The 22,200-nt window shown below is 43.7% G+C and overlaps 1 protein-coding gene across 6 annotated transcripts in view; it reads right to left on the bottom strand.

Moving 5' to 3' along the window:
* Nucleotides 1–22,200, bottom strand: part of RNF220 (ring finger protein 220) — a 539,236-nt gene that overhangs the window by 88,091 nt on the left and 428,945 nt on the right. For 5 of the 6 annotated variants that reach the window (XM_069232799.1, XM_069232801.1, XM_069232802.1 and 2 more), the window contains one exon: nt 8,729–8,771. In XM_069232799.1, the coding sequence (XP_069088900.1) occupies nt 8,729–8,771 (43 nt within the window). Of the gene's footprint in view, nt 1–8,728; nt 8,772–15,713; nt 15,907–22,200 lie in introns of those variants that run through there. The other variant, XM_069232803.1, reaches the window with a different exon arrangement.

Raw genomic sequence — 22,200 nt, 5'->3', positions numbered from 1 at the left:
GACAGGTGTCATTCTGTATGATTTTTTAATTTACTGTACTAAGATCATCACGGATGCCACAACTGCTGTAAATAATAACAAGCATTTGCAATGCAACGGGTCTCGCGTTTGCTCATGTTAGAGCTGATTGCGTTGTAAACTCCTAACCCGACTTTTCACCTATCGGGCAAAAGTGCATTATGTAGATAACCCGAAAATGTGAAATTAATTATGTAAAGCGCTCGACTTCTGCCAAGCGAGATCGCGCTCGTAAATGAGAGAAAAAGAAGTCCACAAGCCCGATGGAAAACAGCGAGCCTCGCATGTTTTCTGTACTTGGTCGCTGCGCTGGAGGAGGGCTAGCCACCGAAAAAGGCATGACGTATGCGTGCCTTCGACTAATGAAAGCAAACAGATTTTATTAGGCAAGCCCATGAACCAATAAAAAACACTGACATGACGTTGACAGGGCTCCGAGCCCTTTTCTAAACACTAAAGCGTCTCGCTGCGATACGCATGCACGAGCGCATGCAACGCAGGCTCGACCCTAATAAAAAAAGTACTTCCTTTAAACGCTTTTTTTTTTTTTTTTTTTTTTTTTTAAATAGAGCAGCCGAGCAGATAATAGTAGCTGGTAAGCCCTTCAAAGAAATGCAAAAAAAAAACCATCAGTTTAATGATCACAAGGGTTGGGAGAGCACCAGAGGAGCCGGTAGAAGGAGCAACGCGGAGCAGACAGAGTAGGAGAGAAGGGAGTAACATGGGTGTAGGAAGCAGTAGAGGGATACAGTAACACAAAGCATACAGCGAGAGGGTATTAAAGGTGACAGCAGCAAGCTAGAGATAGAGGAAAACACACACTATCACAGAGTGTTAATGAAAAGAACAGTTTCCTAAATAAATGTAAGTAGTCATCCAGTCAAAACGATAGTAAAGAAGCTATACTACAGGGTGTGGGGGGTGCTAAGAAAAGGAAGAAAAGCCATTAAGTAATAACCATATGGAGTGACAACAAAGCCAACCAATGATAAACAACAGGCTGCTGCTAAGCCCACTAAGCTTTTAGTATGTTCCACTAGAGGTTTTTCTAGAAAAAGACAGCTAAAAACTGCCTATAGGAGAGACTGAAAGGCTACGCCAGATTACAAATGAACTTCTCAATACAAAGGTTCAGAAGCCACAAATCTCCATTTACATTTAAAATACCCCCAACTCTGGCACAAATTTGCACAACTCAGAGCATATTTGACTCAGCTAGACACAAACTGAGCATCCTTCAGAGTGATACATGATGGACTTGTCAGAAACCTCTGGGTTGGCTGGGGACCTTCTGCATATGCAGAATGCATGTCAATACTCAAATGTCATATGGCTCATGATTACTAAATACATCGCCATACCTACCCTTTCCTCTCTGGAAAAACCAATCACCTGTTCTAGACCTATTCTTAACTGTGTCTGTCAAAATCATGACCTGTAAAAGGAAATCAGCAAGAAAGAGGTCGGTCTCTACCTACTAGGCATGTCTATGCTTTTTACATAGATAGGACAACAACTCTCGAGCAGAGGCAGCTAAACAATAATAACCATCCATTGTTGAATAAGCTGGATATGTACCTACAAGATAAGAAAGCATACTATTTATATCTTCTACCCAAGTACTAGTTTAACAGTAATGTCAAATCGTACCCTCTTCTGTGTCCCACTTAAAAACTACACAACACAAGCCTGCTCGCAAAAAAACAAATCTAACCCACTTTATCATCGGAAAAAGTGGAAGATCTCGATACTAACTATTTACATTACTTATTTGTCTAAAAGTGTCCTACACATAATGCCACATTAAAAACACTAAGAAATATATATATATATATGGAAAATGTCACTTACCCAGTGTACATCTGTTCGTGGCATTAGTCGCTGCAGATTCACATGCTGTGCACATCCCGCCATCTGGTGTTGGGCTCGGAGTGTTACAAGTTGTTTTTCTTCGAAGAAGTCTTTTCGAGTCACGAGACCGAGGGACTCCTCCCATTTCGACTCCATTGCGCATGGGCGTCGACTCCATTTTAGATTTTTTTCACCGCAGAGGGTGAGGTAGGAGTTGTGTATGCTAGTAATAGTGCCCATGCAATGGAGTGAATACGTATGTACATAATGTAGTTTAAAGTAATATATTTACAACTTTACAAATGTTCAAGATCAACTTCTAAACGGCTACAGGCTCCCGGGGAGGTGGGTGGGCGCATGTGAATCTGCAGCGACTAATGCCACGAACAGATGTACACTGGGTAAGTGACATTTTCGTTCGATGGCATGTGTAGCTGCAGATACACATGCTGTGCATAGACTAGTAAGCAGTTATCTCCCCAAAAGCGGTGGTTCAGCCTGTAGAAGTTGAAGTTGTTTGAAACAATGTACGTAGTACTGCTTGGCCTACTGTGGCTTGTTGTGCCGTTAGCACATCTACACAGTAGTGTTTGGTAAATGTATGAGGCGTAGACCATGTTGCTGCCTTACATATTTCGGTTATTGGAATATTTCCTAGAAAGGCCATGGTAGCACCTTTCTTTCTAGTTGAGTGTGCCTTTGGTGTAATAGGCAGTTCTCTTTTTGCTTTAAGATAACAGGTCTGAATGCACTTAACTATCCATCTAGCAATGCCTTGTTTAGAAATTGGATTTCCTGTATGAAGCTTTTGGAAAGCAATAAATAATTGTTTTGTTTTCCAAATTAGTTTTGTTCTGTCAATGTAGTACATTAACGCTCTTTTGATGTCCAATGTATGTAGTGCTCTTTCAGCTACAGAGTCTGGCTGTGGGAAGAACACTGGTAATTCTACTGTTTGATTTAAGTGGAAAGGTGATATGACTTTTGGTAAAAATTTAGGATTTGTCCGTAGAACTACTTTATGCTTGTGTATTTGAATAAATGGTTCTTGTATGGTAAATGCTTGAATTTCACTTACTCTTCTTAAAGATGTGATGGCAATTAAAAATGCAACTTTCCATGTTAAGTATTGCATTTCACAAGAGTGCATGGGCTCAAAAGGTGGACCCATGAGTCGTGTTAAGACAATGATGAGGTTCCATGAAGAAACTGGTGGTGTTCTTGGTGGTATAATTCTCTTTAGGCCTTCCATAAATGCTTTTATGACTGGTATCCTAAACAGAGAAGTTGAGTGCGTAATCTGCAGGTAAGCTGAAATTGCTATAAAATGTATCTTAATGGAAGAAAAAGCTAGCTTTGACTTTTGCAAATGTAGTAAGTATCCTACGATGTCTTTGGCAGATGCGTGTAAGGGTTGAATTTGATTATTATGGCAGTAATAAACAAATCTTTGACACTTATTTGCATAGCAATGTCTAGTGGTAGGTTTCCTAGCTTGTTTTATGACCTCCATACATTCCTGTGTAAGGTCTAAGTGTCCGAACTCTAGGACTTCAGGAGCCAGATTGCTAGATTCAGCGATGCTGGATTTGGGTGTCTGATCTGTTGTTTGCGTTGCGTTAACAGATCTGGTATGTTTGGTAGTTTGACATGAGGCACTACTGAGAGGTCTAGTAGTGTTGTGTACCAAGGTTGTCTTGCCCATGTTGGCGCTATTAGTATGAGTTTGAGTTTGTTTTGACTCAATTTGTTTACTAGATATGGAAGGAGTGGGAGAGGGGGAAAAGCGTAAGCAAATATCCCTGACCAGCTCATCCATAACGCATTGCCCTGAGACTGATCTTGTGGGTACCTGGATGCGAAGTTTTGGCATTTTGCGTTTTCTTTTGTTGCAAATAGATCTATTTGTGGTGTTCCCCAACTCTGGAAGTAAGTATTCAGTATTTGGGGGTGAATCTCCCATTCGTGGATCTGTTGGTGATCCCAAGAGAGATTGTCTGCTAACTGATTCTGAATTCCTGGAATAAATTGTGCTATTAGACGAATGTGGTTGTGAATCGCCCAATGCCATATTCTCTGTGCCAGGAGACACAACTGGGTTGAGTGTGTCCCTCCCTGTTTGTTTAGGTAATACATAGTTGTCATGTTGTCTGTTTTGACAAGAATGTGTTTGTGGCTTATTAGGGGTTGAAATGCTTTTAGCGCTAGAAATACTGCCAATAGTTCTAAGTGATTTATGTGAAACGGTTTTTGGTGAGTGTCCCATTGTCCTTGGATGCTGTATTGATTGAGGTGTGCTCCCCACCCTATCATGGAGGCATCTGTCGTTATTACATATTGTGGCACTGGGTCTTGGAAAGGCCGCCCTTGGTTTAAATTTATACTGTTCCACCATTAAAGCGAGGTGTATGTTTGGCGGTCTACCAACACCAGATCTAGGAGTTGACCCTGTGCCCGTGACCACTGTGATGCTAGGCATTGTTGTTAGGGCCGCATGTGCAACCTTGCGTTTGGGACAATGGCTATGCATGAGGACATCATGCCTAGGAGTTTTAACACCATTTTTACTTGTATCTTTTGTTTTGGATACATGGCCTGTATTACATTGTGAAATGCCTGAACCCTTTGTGGACTTGGAGTGGCAATCCCTTTTGCTGTGTTGATTGTCGCTCCTAAGTATTGCTGTGTTTGACACGGCTGAAGGTGTGACTTTGTGTAGTTGATTGAGAAACCTAGTTTGTGGAGGGTTTCTATGACATACTTTGTGTGTTGTGAACACCTTTTTAGCGTGTTGGTTTTGATTAACCAATCGTCTAGGTAAGGGAACACATGTATTTTCTTCCTTCTGATATGTGCAGCTACGACTGCCAGGCACTTTGTAAAAACTCTTGGCGCAGTTGTTATTCCGAATGGCAACACCTTGAATTGGTAATGTACCCCTTGGAATACAAACCTTAAGTACTTTCTGTGTGAAGGATGTATCGGTATATGGAAATATGCATCCTTTAGGTCTAGTGTTGTCATGTAGTCTTGTTGCTTGAGCAGTGGGATTACGTCTTGTAATGTCACCATGTGAAAGTGATCTGATTTGATGTAGGTATTTAATGTTCTGAGATCTAATATAGGTCTCAGACTCTTGTCTTTTTTGGGTATGAGAAAGTACAGAGAGTAAACTCCTGTTCCTTTCTGGTGTTTTGGTACTAATTCTATTGCTTCTTTTAGTAGCAATGCTTGAACTTCTAGTCCTAGAAGATCTATATGTTGTTTTGACATATTGTGTGTTTTCGGTGGGACGTTTGGAGGGAATTTGAGAAATTCTATGCAATAACCATGCTGGATAATTGCCAGTACCCAAGTGTCTGTTGTTATCTCCTCCCAATGTTTGTAAAATTGGCTTAGTCTCCCCCCCCCACAGGTGTTGTGTTGGGGATGTGTGACTTGGAAGCCCCTGCTTGTTTTGAGGGGTTTTGGAACTTCCCTCTATTTTTTTGGAATTGTCCCCCTCTATATTGCCCCCAAAAACTTCCCCGCTGATATTGGCTTTGATAAGTGGGCTTTGCTTGTGAGGTTGTGGCCTCTGTAGGTTGACCTCAAAACCCTCCCCTAAATTGTGTTTTGCGAAATGTGCCTCTGCTTTGTGGGGAGTAGAGTGCGCCCATGGCTTTTGCCGTATCAGTATCTTTTTTTAGCTTTTCAATAGCAGTGTCGACCTCCGGCCCAAACAACTGCTGTTCATTAAAGGGCATATTCAGCACGGCTTGTTGTATTTCCGGCTTGAATCCTGACGTACGCAACCATGCGTGTCTCCTTATAGTTATTGCAGTATTTACTGTCCTTGCAGCCGTATCTGCTGCATCCATTGCTGACCGTATCTGATTATTGGAGATACTTTGTCCTTCTTCTACCACTTGATGTGCCCTTTTTTTGGAACTCTTTGGGTAAGTTCTATGAAATGCTGCATTTCGTCCCAATGAGCTCTATCGTATCTTGCCAAAAGTGCTTGTGAATTGCCAATACGCCATTGGTTTGCTGCTTGTGCTGCAACCCTTTTACCCGCAGCATCGAATTTGCGACTCTCCTTGTCTGGAGGTGTTGCATCTCCTGAGGTATGAGAGTTTGCTCTTTTGCGAGCTGCCCCAACAACCACAGAGTCTGGTGTTAATTGCTGTGTAATATAAACAGGGTCTGTTGGCAGTGGCTTGTACTTCTCCACCCTTGGAGTTATGGCTCTGCCTTTTACAGGATCCTGAAATATTTGTTTAGAATGCTCAAGCATTCCCGGGAGCATAGGTAAGCTTTGGTATTGGCTATGAGTGGAGGAGAGTGTATTAAACAAAAAGTCATCCTCAATTGGTTCTGAATGCAAGGTGACGTTATGAAAAGCAGCTGCTCTCGAGACCACCTGCGTGTAGGATGTACTGTCTTCAGGTGGCGACGGCCTCGCAGGGTCTGGGCTGTTATCTGATACAGGAGCATCATAAAGGCCCCATGCATCGGGATCATCTTGACTCATTGCAGTATGAGTCGGGGATTGCATCAGTGGTGGAGTGGCTACCGGTGATGTGTGCATTGATGGTGGTGGAGTTGTTTGTCTTGCCACCTTTGCCTGTGGCTGCTTGTCCTTTTCCTGAAAGGCAAGTCTTCTTTTCATCTTAATTGGGGGAAGAGTGCTTATCTTCCCTGTGTCTTTTTGAATGTGGAGCCTTCTTTGAGTGTAGTCTGGCTCAACTGATTCAAGTTCTTCCCCAAACTTATGTCCTTGCATCTGGGAGGACAATCCCTGTTCCTCTGTGTAGGAACCTGTTTTCGGTTCCGAGGCTGGATGTTTCGGAATCGAAATCCTTTCGGTCACCTTTTTGGGCTCCGAGGAAACCTCTTTTATTTTCGGCGTCGTGGTGTCTCAGTGCCGAACCATTTCGGTGCCGAATCTGCTCGGAGCCGCTGTCTCGGGCCCGAGATTGTTGTGTGGCGGTATCTCGACCGGAGTCGGATGACTTCGCCACATGCATGCCCTTTTTCGGTGCCGATAATCGGTCACTTATTTTTCGGGTTAAGCCATGGCCTGTTGGGGGTGGCGTCCCCTGGGCTTTTGTTGTCTTCTCGTGAGCTTTATGCTTCGACGTCTTACTCACGGTTTTTGCCGTTTCTTCGGGATCGAGCTCGTCCGAGTCCGATTCCTGGATGGAGAAGGTTTCTTCTTCCTCCTCGAAACGCCCTTGTCCTGTCGGCGCCGACGCCATCTGCAGTCTTCTCGCTCTTCGGTCTCTTAATGTTTTCCTCGACCGAAATGCTCTACAGGCTTCACAGGTATCCTCCTTGTGCTCTGGAGACAGACACAAGTTACAGACCAGATGCTGATCTGTATATGGATACTTGTTATGACATTTTGGGCAGAAGCGGAATGGGGTCCGTTCCATCAGCCTTGAAGAGACACGTGGCCGGGCCGACCAGGCCCCGACGGGGGATCGAAAAAACCCCAAAGGGCCACGGGAGCTCTTCCAAAGTCGGTGTCCATCTGTTGTAACTAACCCGATACCGAACGCAAACAATACCGACGATTTTTCCGAGATTCTAACTAACTTTCCGACCCGAAACACGGAGCGAAAAGGAACACGTCCGAACCCGATGGCGGAAAAAAAACAATCTAAAATGGAGTCGACGCCCATGCGCAATGGAGTCGAAATGGGAGGAGTCCCTCGGTCTCGTGACTCGAAAAGACTTCTTCGAAGAAAAACAACTTGTAACACTCCGAGCCCAACACCAGATGGCGGGATGTGCACAGCATGTGTATCTGCAGCTACACATGCCATCGAACATATATATACACACACAAAAACATACATACACACAATTTAATTATGGTAACATCATTTGGCAGAAAATCAATTAAATTGACTACATCACAAGGTTGGACTCTGATCTTTACATGCATAGATTGCGAGGACACCGTCATTGGAACAACCCACAAGAAATGCCCCCGAGGATTCACAGAAACTCAGACTATGATTTAGTTTATTGTTTCTCTTTTGCTCCTGTTATTTTTTCCTTTCTTCTTTAAAAATAAATATGACTGTGTGATACACAAGAAAGCTGCAGATTCTAGGCATGGATGGTATTACCACAGTCACTGGATAGTATTAACACTAACTCCAGCACCACAGCAGTAATTACTCAGTACCTGGTTTATACGAACCTTAAACCTCTGAAGCCTTAATGGTCTTACCTTAAAACCCCCACGCCTGTGTCCTGCCTGTGTTCTACCAACCCTGGACGGCATTAGCCCTTTAAAATGTTTAACTCTCAGCTTTGCCACACTGCTATTATACAGAAGACAAAGCATAAAAAATAACCAATGGTGACAGAAACAATGAACTGAAGTGACATTTAGTGCCATGGTACTACTAAAAGTCTAGCTATTGCCAGGAAACCTGAGAGCTGCCGATCTGGGATTTGCAGCAGTTTTTCTTAATCACAGCGACAAATGCCTGAGTCCTTGCTGAAATGGGCCATCTAGTGTAGACTCTCTAGTCCCAAACCTGCATTTCCAACTATCACCAACAGCAGGTATTCCAGAATGTTTCTTTCATTGTTCAGCTGGGGTTTTGAGATCAATGGTAACTCTGTTCACTGGATAGCCCTTTAAAGTCACAGTGTACAGCTGCACATTCAATGTCAGAAATGTCAGCTGTCGAATTACGTCCTGGCATGAAAACTCATTCTCTAAGCTAGAAAAGCCTGCATTGTTATTTACCTTCAAGGTAACTGCATAACGTGGACAGCAAGTAGAGAACTTCCTTAAAAATGTTTACTCACCAAAAGCACAAATAATGGCTATAAATAAATGTGTGAAACCACTTACCATTCAGTCGGGTCTGTCTATTCGCTCTGACTCGCAGGAACGTCTGGAGGGAAGAAAATATAAGCTGTGTAAATGGAAATAATCAATAAGCATGCAACCTGCATTGAAGCTAAAGCTGAAACTGACATTGTTTGCCAGCTCCCAGACAAGCTACCAAGAGCCCCTCATCATCATTATCAACTTCACTTAGGAACGTATTAATTTTCAGTCCAATCACAGAGCTAGAAATGATATTAACCATCTCCATGGTTAGCCATTTTATTCTTTTTCACAGGTGATTCCACTAGCTTCGCCCTAACTCCTATCATCTATATGTGAATTGTGTTCAACTAGAAGGTTCTATCGATTTGGAGAGTATTACAAAATTTTACGGTCAAACTCCAAAAATGCGGACTGATGGGCTACAAAATTTCTACTTGCTCTCTTAAAGATTAGGTTACTCAGGCCTGTAGAACAGATCAGGGCAAATCCCTACTGCCTGCACCTTTTTGTGACTCCCTAACCTTACACAGCTCTAAAACCACCTTCAAGTCACCCTGTCTGACATGCATATGCAACCTTTAGAGACTACATATGAACAAAACCGCAGCATGCTCAATATACGAGTATTTATTTTTCCAACTCCTTTTCTCTACTCACAACTGAATTCCTTTGTTCAATATCCTTTTTACACAACGATGATAGCACATATCTTTGCATTACAATACTTCTCTGTGTAACTACCCGTTGTAAGGATACCATAGGTTACATACCTCTTTCCGCACATTCTTGTAACAATGGCTTTAGACACTTAATAAAAGAAACTATTTTTCATAATTGTATAACTCAATAATTGGCATTGCATAGTGTATGAAATCTGTTGGTGCTAAGTCTAAAGAATATCCATGTTTTAAAAGTACAATTAATGGCTATGAACGTTGTATATCTCCGTATTTGCTCTGCCTCAAAGCTTCATTGTTCAGATAACAGACCTCTTGCACTCCCTCCACCCAACACAAAGCGTTTAATTAACAAAAAAAATAAGTGCCAAGCCTAACAATAACAATCCTTCGTTATATCTAGGAGCCTTTTGGACCAAACTCAAGACTTTGTTTTTGCTATGCAGGATGGAGTCTTAGGTGATTTTTGCTATAGATGACTTAAGGTGGGAAGCACACAATGGTCAGCTGATTTTACTACACCCATCGCTCACCAATCAACCAAACATTTATAGAGCACAGCAAATCACCCTAAGGGTCTTGAGGTGCTGGAGCTGGATGCTGATGCGTGGAGGAATGATCATTCGAACAACCAGGTCTTTAGTCCTCTTCTGAATTGCTGGAGTGACAGCGCGGTCCTGAGGTGCAGGAGGAGGTTGTTCCAAACCTTGGCTGCTAAATGTGGGAAGGAGTGTCATCTGCTATCAGCTCGATGGATCTGTGGGGTTTCTGCGAGGGAGAGGGAAGCGGATAGGTAGTGTGTGGTCGGTTGGTGGAAGGTCAGGCATTTATGTATGCTGGTCCTTTGTTGTATAGGACCTTATAGGCGTGGGTCAACATCTTGAATTGGCATCTCTTCTGACTCAGGAGCCAGTGTTGTTTTTTTGAGATGGGTGCGATGTGGGTCCTTCTTGGGAGGTCGAGTACGAGTCTTGCCGCTTAGTTCTATAATGTCTGGAGTCTCTTCAGGAGGCGTGCTAGGGTTCCTAAGTAAAGTGCATTTCCGTAGTCCAGTCTGCCAGTGATGGGGGCCTACGCAACTGTCCTTGTAGTGTCAGCTGGGAACCACCTGAAGATCTTGTGAAGCATGCAAAGAGTGTGTAAACAGGCGGATAAGACTGTGTTGACTTGTATCTTCATGGTTAGTTTGCTATCCAGGATGATGCTGAGGTTGTGGGCTTCGCCTGTTGGGACGGGCTGTGCCAGGCTTTGAATGCCACCATGTGTCAGTCTATATCGAGGTGTCACCCCCAAACGTGAGGACTTCAGTTTTTCTGGTGTTGAGTTTGAGACAGTTGTCCTTTATCTAGTGCGTTACTTCATCAAGCAACTGTGGAAGTTAGCTGTTGTGGTGAAGGGATCTCTGGACAGTGAGAGGATGAGATGTGTGTTGTCGGCGTAGGAGATGATGTTGAGTCTGTGTGATGCGAAGGTGACGGCCAGGGGGAATCATGTAGGTGTTGGAGAGGGTCGGGTGGGGAATGATCCTTGAGGGGGCTCCACAGATGATCTTCTTTGACTATTAGGTGAACGGTGGAGATTGATCCTTTGGGTTCTGCCGGTGAAGTATGAGGCAAACGATCCAAGGGCGTTTCCTTGAATCCAGATGTGATGGAGTCCGCTGATCAGGATGCAGTGGGAGACTGTGTCAAACGCGGTGGACAGGTCTAGGAGGATGAGGGCTGCTCTTTCCTCACAATCCAGGAGAGCTCTGATGCGATCTGTGGTTGCAATTGCGGTTGCCTTAGTGCGGTGGTTAGCTTGAAATCCAGATTCGAAGGGGTCCAGGAGGTTGTGGTCTTCTAGGTGTTGGGTGAGTTGCTGGTTGATCGTTTTCTTAAGGACTTTTTTCTGGATAGGGGAGCAGAGAGATGGGCCGGTAGTTCTTCAATTTAGCTGGATCGGTGATTTTGGACCTCCGAAAGGGCTGCGGTGATGGGAGGTATTCAGGACCTTCCTGAGCTTGTTACCAATTGGCTTGCTTCCGAGGCTAAAAATGTGGTGGGGGCAAAGGTCCATGGTTGCTCCAGAGTGTAAGGAGCCCTTGATGGAGATTGTGTCTTACATGATGAGGAGTTCCCAGTGGATGAGGTGGTGTTCAGGGTTCATGTTTGTGCACATGAGCTGATAGAAGCAGTCTGTGGTGAAAGGTTGGCGTTTAAAGTTTTTATAGATAGCTGAGATCTTGGTGTGGAAGAAATCTGTGAGGTTGTCGCACAGTTCCTGGGAAGAAGTGATGTTGTTCTCAGTGGCTGCAGGATTGGTGAACTCCTTCATGATGGCTAAGAGTTCTCTGCTATGTTTTGTGCTGGCTTTGATGTGGTCTGTTAGTACATTCTCCTTGGTTTCTATCAGGAGGCGGTGTACTGGTTAAGGGCAGTCCTTCAATCCTGATTGGTGTGGTTGTCTGTTTTTTTGCTGATGCACCACTTCCTTTTAAATTGTCTGCAGTTTCATTTGAAGTGCAGTTCCTCAGTGAACCAGCTTGATCTTTTGCTTTGTTCCTTCATCTTGGCTGTCTTGGCGGGCGATGCCGTTGGCACATTCTGTGATCCACTGGGAGAAGCTCTTTGCTGCTTGTTCAGGGTTGTGTGTATAAGCTGGGAGATGGAGCAGACAGTTTTGTTCCACTGGTCTTCTGATACCTTGTTCCAGTTTCTTTGCGTGGATCTGGGTGGCACGGTGCCGGGGTAGGAGGGTCCAGAAATGGTGAAGTGTACCCTGTGGTGGTCAGACCAAGTGAATGGTGTGGATGTACCGGACTGTCGCTGGAGGTGAAGATGAGGTCGAGTGTGTGTCCTCCGAAGTGGTTAGGGTCGGTGACGACCTGCTTGAGGCTGATGTTGCTGAAGCTTACCAGGGGGGGGAAATCGGTGGAGCTGGCATTGCTGGGGTCATTGAAGAGGAAGTTGAGGTCCTCTAGGAATATGTAGTGCTAGGAGTCGACTGCTTGTGTGGCAATGAGTTCCGGGATGGAGTTGCAGAAGCTGGTGAGTGGTCCTGGTGGTCTGTAGGCAAGGGTGCCTCTAATGGTGCTTTTTCCGTCTTTGTGAAGTTGAGATGTTGCATTACCAGTGTTGGGTCATCAGGGAATGTCGTGCTGCGGATTGTGTCCCTGCAGATGATGGCGATTCCACCTCCATGCTTGTTGGTTTAGTCCCGGGTAGTTATCGTGTAATCTTTGGGGATGGCAGTGGCAATGTCTGCTAAGGAGGAAGGGTTGAGCCAGGTTTCTGAGAGGAAGATGACATCCGGGGTAATGGAAGAGATCATGTCCCAGACCACTGTGACATGTTTAACAAGCGATCGTGAATTGAATAGGTTGCACTGGAGTTGTGTCATCCTAATTCCTCAGTCATACTATCTTGCTTTACTGCCTGAAAGACATTCTGAGCCACTGAGTCCCCGAGTGGATACAGATTCTTATTACTCTAATGTTCATGAGCTTACATAAACGGTACCATTTCGGCCCTTATCCTCTACAAAAATGTTATGTAAATGCTGCAACCAATATGAGCATGTGAACAAGGCATGAGTCTGTGCAGCTCTTCAAATTCTCTCCTTGAATCCTCGATGTAGATTACGTCTTTACCAACTCCTGCTTAACAATGAAACATGGATTTGCATCTACAAGATTAAAACGTACAAATTCTTAAAGAGATTCTTGATGTTAGAATATCCTTTCTGCAACATAATCCATTCTACAGATTCTCTGGACTCTCAGCCTTGGCAGAAAGCCCACAACTTGTAATCAACCTAAAACAACTGGATTTGCAATTCAATAACGACCTGTTCACAAGCTCCCAGTGAAGGATAGCATTGTTTTTTCATTTGACATTTCCTTAATGTGTGCAGCGATGGCTGTTCCTCTATTATAAGTGCAGTAAGTGATCAGAGGACCCATAAGCTTTCCTGTGTGTCAATTTTATTGTCAGGAGAAAGTCCAGAATAGTGTAGTATGGTTACTTTATAACTTTAACCACTATGACGGCATCTTTTCCATCTAGGCATTTTAATTGTTCTACGAGTCAACTCTGAATGGCAACTGTTTCACATGAAACGAGAAATTGCAATAATGACAATACAGACAAAGTTACGAAGTAAGCAGCAGTATTTCAACTTGGGCTGAACAGATGGCTTAAAAAAAAATTCATTCAGGAGAGAAGCTCTGGAGTGTGAAATATTCAAGTAAACAGTTCACGAGTCTTAGTGCTTACAGAAAACTTAATTCAGTGTGTTTTTATTTACAGAACTTCAATGTAGGGTCAGGTTGTGTGTCTAGTGCTTATTTCCCCTCCTGTAAAGTGATGTCTGTCAGTAAAATAACTGGTAGGCTTAGACGTAATTTTCATAAATGATGTACGCCACTTTGAAGAGGGAGCAAGTGGAGTTACTGTAACTGTGGTTAACACGATCTGATTTTTTACTGCCTTTGACAACTTGGGCTGCCACCCAAAGGAAGGCTGTGTGAGAGGCCAGCGCTGTTTTTGGAAGACCTGTTAATAATGCACTGATGCTACCAAGATGACAGACTGGAAGGTTTTTGTTTTGTGACTTGTTGAAGCAAAGAGTGTACAATATAAAATCTATAGGCATAATACATCATCCAATTCACAACAGGATCCCCTCATAGAAATCCCAACACTACGCCTCAAGAAGATCAATCATTTTACCTACATGACTCCAGCTCTATCCCTCGAAGGTGGGACTGGGAGTGGGACAGGCAGATACACCCAATCTTTATTTGTTTCCACTAAGAAGAACTCTGTGATTGAAATGAGGGCACTCTATCACAATGTGCAATTGAGACTATTGAAAAACCCTTTTCCAGACGTGATCAAAAATTAATCACAGTGTTCTGTTAGGTCAATAATATTCTTGGTGCTAAGAATCCACTACCTATGAAAAACAATGTGATATATGAGAATTTTAGCATAACATCCAGGAGCTTGCTTTCAGCTCTTAAGACATGCTCATCCTTTTATCTCATCACTCACCGGTTAACATAGGATCACAGTCTGAGTCACCTTTGCCCAAAACCAACACTAATGCCTCAGGTGAAGCTCAATTTCACAACGCTGTCTACTTCATGGTCCTAGTTGTGTTCAGCTCCAGAATTAATGACTGCAACAGGAACTAACACCCAAAGACAAAACTACAGTTCGGTTACAACGAGTGAAAATGCATGCTGTCCAACGTATCCTGGACGTCAAGTGCTAAAACTACATTTCTCCAACGCTGTCTCTCCGTTAGCTACCAGCGAAAGAAGTTTCAGCTGCAGATGTGTGCATTGCCCACATAGCTATGAGAAAGTATGTTCCTTTATGTCTCTTATCTGATAACACCTCACTGAACAAAGAGCATCTAGGGTTAGTTATCCGAAAAAGTGGTCACCTACCAGCTTCGCAGTTTTACAGATACATAAAACTAATAAAATCAAGTTCCAACTGTCAAAAATAAATAGTGTTTCTGTATGTCAACCTTAGTACAAGCAGTGCTCTCCTGATAAAATTAAAATAAAGAAATAAACACAAGTACAGAAAGTCGATGTTAAATTCACACAGGAAGGGGTTGCACTAACTTCCATCCCTTCCTACGCCAGCGTCGGAGTCTCAACTCACTCCTTTTTCTATGACCTATCGGAGACCGACTAAGGATTGTTGCTCTATCTCTTTGGCAATACTAAGTACACTGCTCTCTTTCTATGGTAGTGCCGGGATCTTCCTAAGTCCCTCGAGTCGACAGTACTATCAGTTCCTCTGTACTGTGATAAATGCAAAGGCCCTTCACTACTGTGCTCGGGATCACTGTGATGTGGATCTCTGCACCCTGTTGTACGGCATCTCTATGGTCCACCACCACTACCCCCTCTATTTTAGTACGGTGGGGGTTGTCCCGTGCTCACAGCAGCATTGCTGTTGGTTGGGGGGTAAGCACCTTTAGGAAGGCGCTATTGGTACTATGGCTTTGTCGTGGGCTTTCGCGCTCTCTGCGCCCATTCAACTTTCTACATCGAGTGTAAGGAGGTGGTTCTTTTAATTTGGGTAATCGTGAGTGCCTCTTCGTGTCTCTAAAAAAAAAGGCGCCCTTTCTGCCCCACTAAATAGACTGTTCCCAAGTCCCTCAATGGTCCTCCGCGGGAAGGACTTCCTCTCTCTTGCACAGCCATTCAAGCACTAGCTCTCTCCCCTCTAACACTCTTAGGGGGCTCTCTATAAGGCCTAGAGGGTCCGCGCGCTGCAGGTGGCGGTCCGGTTAATAATGTATGTTCTGTGACTCTCACTCACTTCCTCTCGGCCGGCGGGCCTCTGCTCACTCTGCATGTCGGGCCCGCAGGCGGCTTACAGCGCGGTTCGGGTGGGGGCCGCGCCTCGGTGGTGCCGCTGCAGAGAGATCTCACACAATCGCGGGGACGATGTAGGTGGATTGCAGCAGCCACCTCTAGCTGCATCAGCTCCCTGCAGCAGCCATGTTTGGTCTGATCATGTGACCGTGTGACGCGAGGTGAAAGGTCAGAGGACTAAAGAGGACGCAACAACAACGTAGTTTCTATAGCAACTTCAGCACCACAGCAGACGGAGGGACTCGCGCCGACCCGGAAGCAGTCTGCAGTAAACAAAGCACTGACTAAACCACAGATTGGCTAACGCGAGGGCGCGAGCACCGGTCACGTGGTTCAGGCACAGACTATGCTTAGGCACAGTATCACAGTACCGCCACAATACTTCATTTGCCGCAGCGCCAAGCGTTTGCTATCGTTAACCAGCTTAATCAAGATATGGAGCTAAGGGCTACGTATACGAAGATTTTAAATAGCTATTTCCTAATTTGCAAATTCCAGCTAGTCACGATTAGGAAATCTCTATTTCAAATATATGAAACTTTTGATTTTCATTTGCGATCCCTAGAGGGTAGTAAATAAACCTGCTGCATAAATATTTATGAGGTAGTTCACAATTTGCGACCCGTTAGTCATCATAGAAATCACAGGGATGGTGGACTGCTATTAGCAGACCAACATGTTTGTGATTGCTTTCAAATAAAGCATTTTTTTTTAAACACAGCCCCTTTCCTTAAAGCTGGCTGTGTTTAGAAAGAAAAAAATGAAACTTTCAAGTTTCATTTTTTATGAGTAGGCAGTGGACCACTGCCTGCTCTTAAAGAATATTTGATTCCCACTTTGAATGTGGAAGGGGGTCCCTTGAGGACCTCTTACCATTTGCAAACAGGTTACCACAGTGGCGGCGGCTACCCCCTACCAGCAGTAGCCTCTACAAACCTTTAAAAACAAAAGGATAATAAACTTTGTTTATTATCCTTTTGTTGTTAAAGGGGTGGGGCCAATGGAGTTGACTAGTGATGTGCACTATGCTCCCCTCTCAGTCCACATGTGTTTGGCTGACCCTCTAGGACGGCGCAGTGCTCAGGTACGTTTTCTTTTTTACTGTTTTTATATTATTAATATCCCTCTCCCCTTCCTCCATGCCGCCCGCTCCTTATAACCCCTGCGAGCAGCAACTGTATTACCATCTCCTTTAAGGAATCAGTAAAATAGACTACAGTTTGGTCGCAACTTAATCATACATCCCATTCAAACTTGGTATTGTGAAGAGACGCCCTAAATACACCCCTTTCAGATACCGAATAGCAAACACAAACTGAGAGTCAGTTACCTGGCACCAAATTACAATTTGGGTTTTGTACATATCAGAAATGACCTCATCGGGCTGTTTCCGACCACAAAAATGCTGTGTACATATGCTGCCAAGTTCCTGAGGTAGTTATCAAGTTTAGCTTTTTCATGCTTTCGTGTAGTCATTTATTTTTGCGTTTGTGTAGTCCTGAATGTATAAGTTGTACACACATGACTACAATAACTTGAGTGCCCTAAAGAGCAGGAGTGAGCATAGTATTCATGCATTGCATAAACCATAAGAGATCTGTGTCATACATGTGAACCTAGCATATACACAGCACTAGCACACGTGTGCAGACCGCATCCACTTGAAAGCAACCAACGGTGGACAAAAACTTCAGCATGTACTCATCCTCCAAGACCTTTATTTAGTCATGCATTTTTATATAGATGTTGCCCAAAGGTGTTAAAGCGCTTTACAGTTAAGCAGGTCTCATTAGAAGAAATACAAAGTTACAGACAGTTAATAATTACAAAAGGCACAAGGGGGCGGGTCGAAACTTAGGGATATTTGCTCGTTTCTTTAGGTTCAAAGACATGTATTGTATAGCGATTATAAAAGGAGGTAGGTAGTGAGAGTAGCAGAAGCAAGGCAAGGGGAGATAGGGGTATTGCAGTTGGATTCAGTCTTGGGTATATTATATAGGGAGAGGTTGGCAAAGAGGGCTGCAGAGCTGGCCAAAATGTCTCTGTTGGAGAAGAGCTTTGAGCTCCTTTTTAAAGATTGGCAATGAGGTTGTGCTCAGTAGTTTTGGGGGTAGGGAGTTCCATATTCTAGTTGCACCACCTGAGAAGGATTGTGCCATGAATCATTCCTTTGTGAAAGGTTGGGGCCTCCAGGAACAAAGCTTCTGTTTGTTCGCTAGGTAGAGAGGAGTGGATGTTGTGCAAGGCCTTGTGGGTGATACAGGCAGTCTTATAAATTGCCCTGACTTCAAAGGGGAGCCAGCAAAGAGTGACAAGCATTGGAAAGACAGGGTGGCTTCTTTTTGCCCCTAAAGGCATAGCATGCCGCTGAAAGTAAAACTGATTTCAGAGGGGTGAGGTGGATCTTGGGGAGAGCTCTCAAAAGAGAATTACAACAGTTGATTCTGGAGAGAACCAGGGACTGAGCAAGAGAGTTCAGGTCCTACTCAGGAATTAAGTTTCCCCCAAAAAGGCATAGTTGATATTGCACATTCCTGGTCATGGTACTAATTTGGGTTTGAAGGTTGAGCCTTTTATCCAGAGTGACTCCCAGAGATTTGGCATTGTCAGTGATGGTGTGTTTGCTGTTGGGGATGATGAGTGTGTCCATCCAGGATTGTACCAGCTTTTGAAGGATTCAGTTTTAGCTTATGAGCGGTTATCCAGTCTTGATCGGAGTTTAAGGTGTTGGCAAGATGTCATTTGTGGATGAGACCTTTAGGTATAGCTGGGTGTCATCTGCATACCGATGGTATAAGATCCCAGCCTTTCTTAGAATGACTCCTAGAAGATTAATATAAAGGTTGAATAGGGTAGGGGCAAGGATAGAACCCTATGGTACTCCTTGATTGACGGCCTTTGGTAAAGATAGACAGTCATCAATTTTAATCCTCTGTGATCTGCTCATGAGGAAGTAGTGAAACCATTTTAGGACCACACCGTCAAAGCCATTCCGATTTTTTAGTGTGTTTTAAAGCCTATGGTGATTTATTGTATCAAAAGCACCCGACAAGTTGGGGAGACTAGAAAGGCAGGACCTGCCCGAGTCTAGGACTCGAAGAGCATCATAAACACCCGAAGCAGTGCTATTTCGGTAATGAATCCTTGATTACATCCAGATTGGAATTCGTCCAGAAGGTTATTGTCTTTGATGTGTTGGGTGAGTGTTTCTGCTGCACATCTTTTGATGATTTTTGCAAGAAAAGGTAGGTTGATGATAGGGCAAAAGTTATTGAGATCATTCGCATCTACTCAGGGTTTTTTAAGAAGCATGGTGACATGGCCAGTTTAGAGGGAATACGGAAAAGATTCTTGGCTGCAAGAGAAGTTTAATCGTTTTTTGTCCAGTAGGGAAGCATGTGTGTGTAAAGATCTTTGGAAATGGTATGCAGAATAGGGTCCACAAATGATTTGAGGGTTTGGTTTTCATGATATGTTTAAGTAAGACGTTTTCCTTGATAATGTCAAAGATTTACTGTGTGGTCCTGGCTTTTTATACTGTGGTGGTGATAGGATGCTCATTTTTACATAGGAACCGTTTCACTTTAGAACCAAAAAATTGCGCAAACTCTTCTGCTTTCTTGGAGGGCTAATCAAGCTTGGTGGAAGCAGGCATGGGAGGGCTGGTGGCTGTTTTGATCAACTACAAGAGTTGTTTTGGTTGATTCTGTATGAGTCGAAAAGGAATCTGAAGTGATTTGATTTCTTGTGAAATATGTACTTATATTCACAGAGCACAGCTGTGCAAACCCTTTCTCTCCAACACATACTCACATCTACAATCGTGTGGCTCCACAAATCATGATGCCAAAGAAGATGTTTAAGACTGTAGGGGTGTGGAATTTATTAAAATATCTACTTGTCCAGGGGACAGGTTGCTTCTCAAATCTACTTGTCCTGTAAAAAGATCTACTTGTCCCTTTGGTGCCATGTAGTGTGGCGACAAATTATGGCAGCAATTTCATTATGTAAGAGCTCTGATAATAGCCTCTCTGATTATGCCAGGGCTACTACCATAGTAGGGCTCGAATACTTGGAGTTTCAATCCCTACTGTAGCATTTTCCGTATTTTGCCACCTTTTTGCAGATCTGCATACTGGGGCTGGAGGAAGCAGTAAGCAATAGTTCCAGGGCTGGAATGCCTTTGAGTCTGCAAACCTACTAACCTGCATGTTTTAAAGATTTTCACCAGCTTCTCTCTAATATTTTCCCATAATAAGAAAGGTTGGACATTTACTCGTGACAATGGCAGAATTAGAACTTCTTCCAGGGTTGGGAAGAAAGTGGCTGGAGGGAAAATGAACTTGCAAATGCTCAATAGATTTTCACATGAGCAAATCTACACATGCGTATTTACCCATGCTAAAATACAGTTCACAAATATTTTATAGGGGTACGACATATACCATGGGTGCACTTTTGTGACTTTCTTTAAGAATTTGGGGCCACATGTAGGTAGGTTCAGATTTGCGACCCGCAAATTGCGAGTCAGAGCGACTCACAATTTGCGAGTCGCAAATCCGAATGTAGGATGGTGTCCCTGACACCATCTGTGATTCGCAAGGGCTTCGCAAATGCCCACCTCATGAATAATCATGAGGTGGGTCGCAATTTTCGACCCCCTTGTGAATGGCGGCCCTCACAGGGATGGTGGCCTGCTGGAGAAAGCAGACCACCATGTCTGTGACTGCTTTTCAATAAAGCAGTTTTTGTTGTTGTTGTAATGCAGCCCGTTTTCCTTAAAGGAAAACGAGATGCATTACTAAAACGAAAAATGAAACGTTTTCGTTTCATTTTTTCAGAGCAGCCTGCTCTGAAAAAATGTTTACAGTGACATTCACAATGGGGAAGGGGTCCCCTGGGGACCCCTTCCCTTTTGCGAAAGTGTTAGCACCCATTTGAAATGGGTACAAACTGTGATTGGTTTGCGCCCGCGTTCGCGGTCACAAAACAATCCTACATTGCACTGCGAGTTGCAATTAGGAAGGGAACACCCCTTCCTAATTGCGAGTCGCAAACCCGTTTTGCGATTCGGTAACCAGGTTACCGAATCGCAAAACTGGGTTTGTGCATCGCAATGTGCTTTTTGCCCGTCGCAAACAGCGAAAGTCGCTGTTTGCGACATGCAAAAAGCTACCTACATGTGGGTCTTGGTCCCTAATTAGGTCTGGTGTTAACAAAGACATTTTGTTTTTATTAAACTTCTATTCCTCTCTCTTTCGGCTGGCTTTACTGCGAGTGATCGCATTCTGCTCTTCCACAAAGAGCATATTGGCACACAAAGTAGTTTGGTTCAGTGTCAGGAACTACAGTGGCAATCAGTGATGTAACGAAACTGGAGGGTGCTCCTTTGCAAAGAACATGGAGGAGCCCCCTCTCCAGACTCACTCAGGGCAGGTGCTGTGCTGAAGGGGCCCCCTGGAGAGCGGCTGCGGGGCCTTTGTTATGCCACTGGTGGCAACGTGTGCTTTTAGAGTTCAAAAACTTTTTTGGGGGGGGTTTTGCCAGTGTTTGTTACAATGTTGAGGGCCTGGTAGCTCCCACAACAATAAAGTGTTACAAAAGCCATGTCAAAACAAGACACGCATTGATGAAACTAAAAGACTTATAAAAATATGTCAGATCAGTTGGCTTTGTCAGTGTTTGTTTATTTTCATGCTTCCCATAATCGTGTTGAAAATGGTTACACTGATTTTCCATTAGAAATATTTTTGGGAAATACTAGCATGCATCAACACATTTTACTAAATGACACTTCATTTGCATCTAATCAGAGAGCATTCTGGGAGCATTATACTTAGCCTCATAGCCTAAACTTTTCAAACATGTGTATACACGTTTTTTTTTTTTTTGTACTGGAACCAACGTCAGTAGTGAAGTGTGACCTTAAAACATTTATTTACAGCACTCACCCTAATAATGAAGGCTTTCAAATAATGAACCATAAATACAAGTTTGAACAGCATTATCTTTTGGAAACACATTACCTCAACTGCAGAGAGTTCTACTCTCTGCAAACAGGCAGCCAAAGGGTTTGTGCTGCAGAGGGTTGGGCCTACTTGTCCCAAGGACAAAGTAAACATAAAAACTTGGTGCATTCCTGGACTGTAAAGCACTCTAAAGCCTTTGAGCAATGTCCGCAGTACATAAGATTGTTTAAATAAATAAGGAGTCATTTTTGCTTGTTATGAGGAGTGACAGCGCCCAAGTGATGGTGAGATGCTAAGTATATTACTCATGCATATTCCTACACAACGTCATCACATGCTTGGAGATTAACCACACAATAGTTTTCAGCACAGACGCATACACTGATAGCTCCTGGCACACATGCTTCAGCAGAAATGCAGCTACCAGTGTGCACTCACCTTAGCACACACTTGACACCAAAC

Source organism: Pleurodeles waltl, chromosome 4_2, assembly GCF_031143425.1.
Source record: "Pleurodeles waltl isolate 20211129_DDA chromosome 4_2, aPleWal1.hap1.20221129, whole genome shotgun sequence".
Classification (NCBI taxonomy): Eukaryota; Metazoa; Chordata; class Amphibia; order Caudata; family Salamandridae; genus Pleurodeles; species Pleurodeles waltl.
Note: the sequence above shows the minus strand (reverse complement) of the source record. Positions and strands in the feature narration are given on the sequence as shown.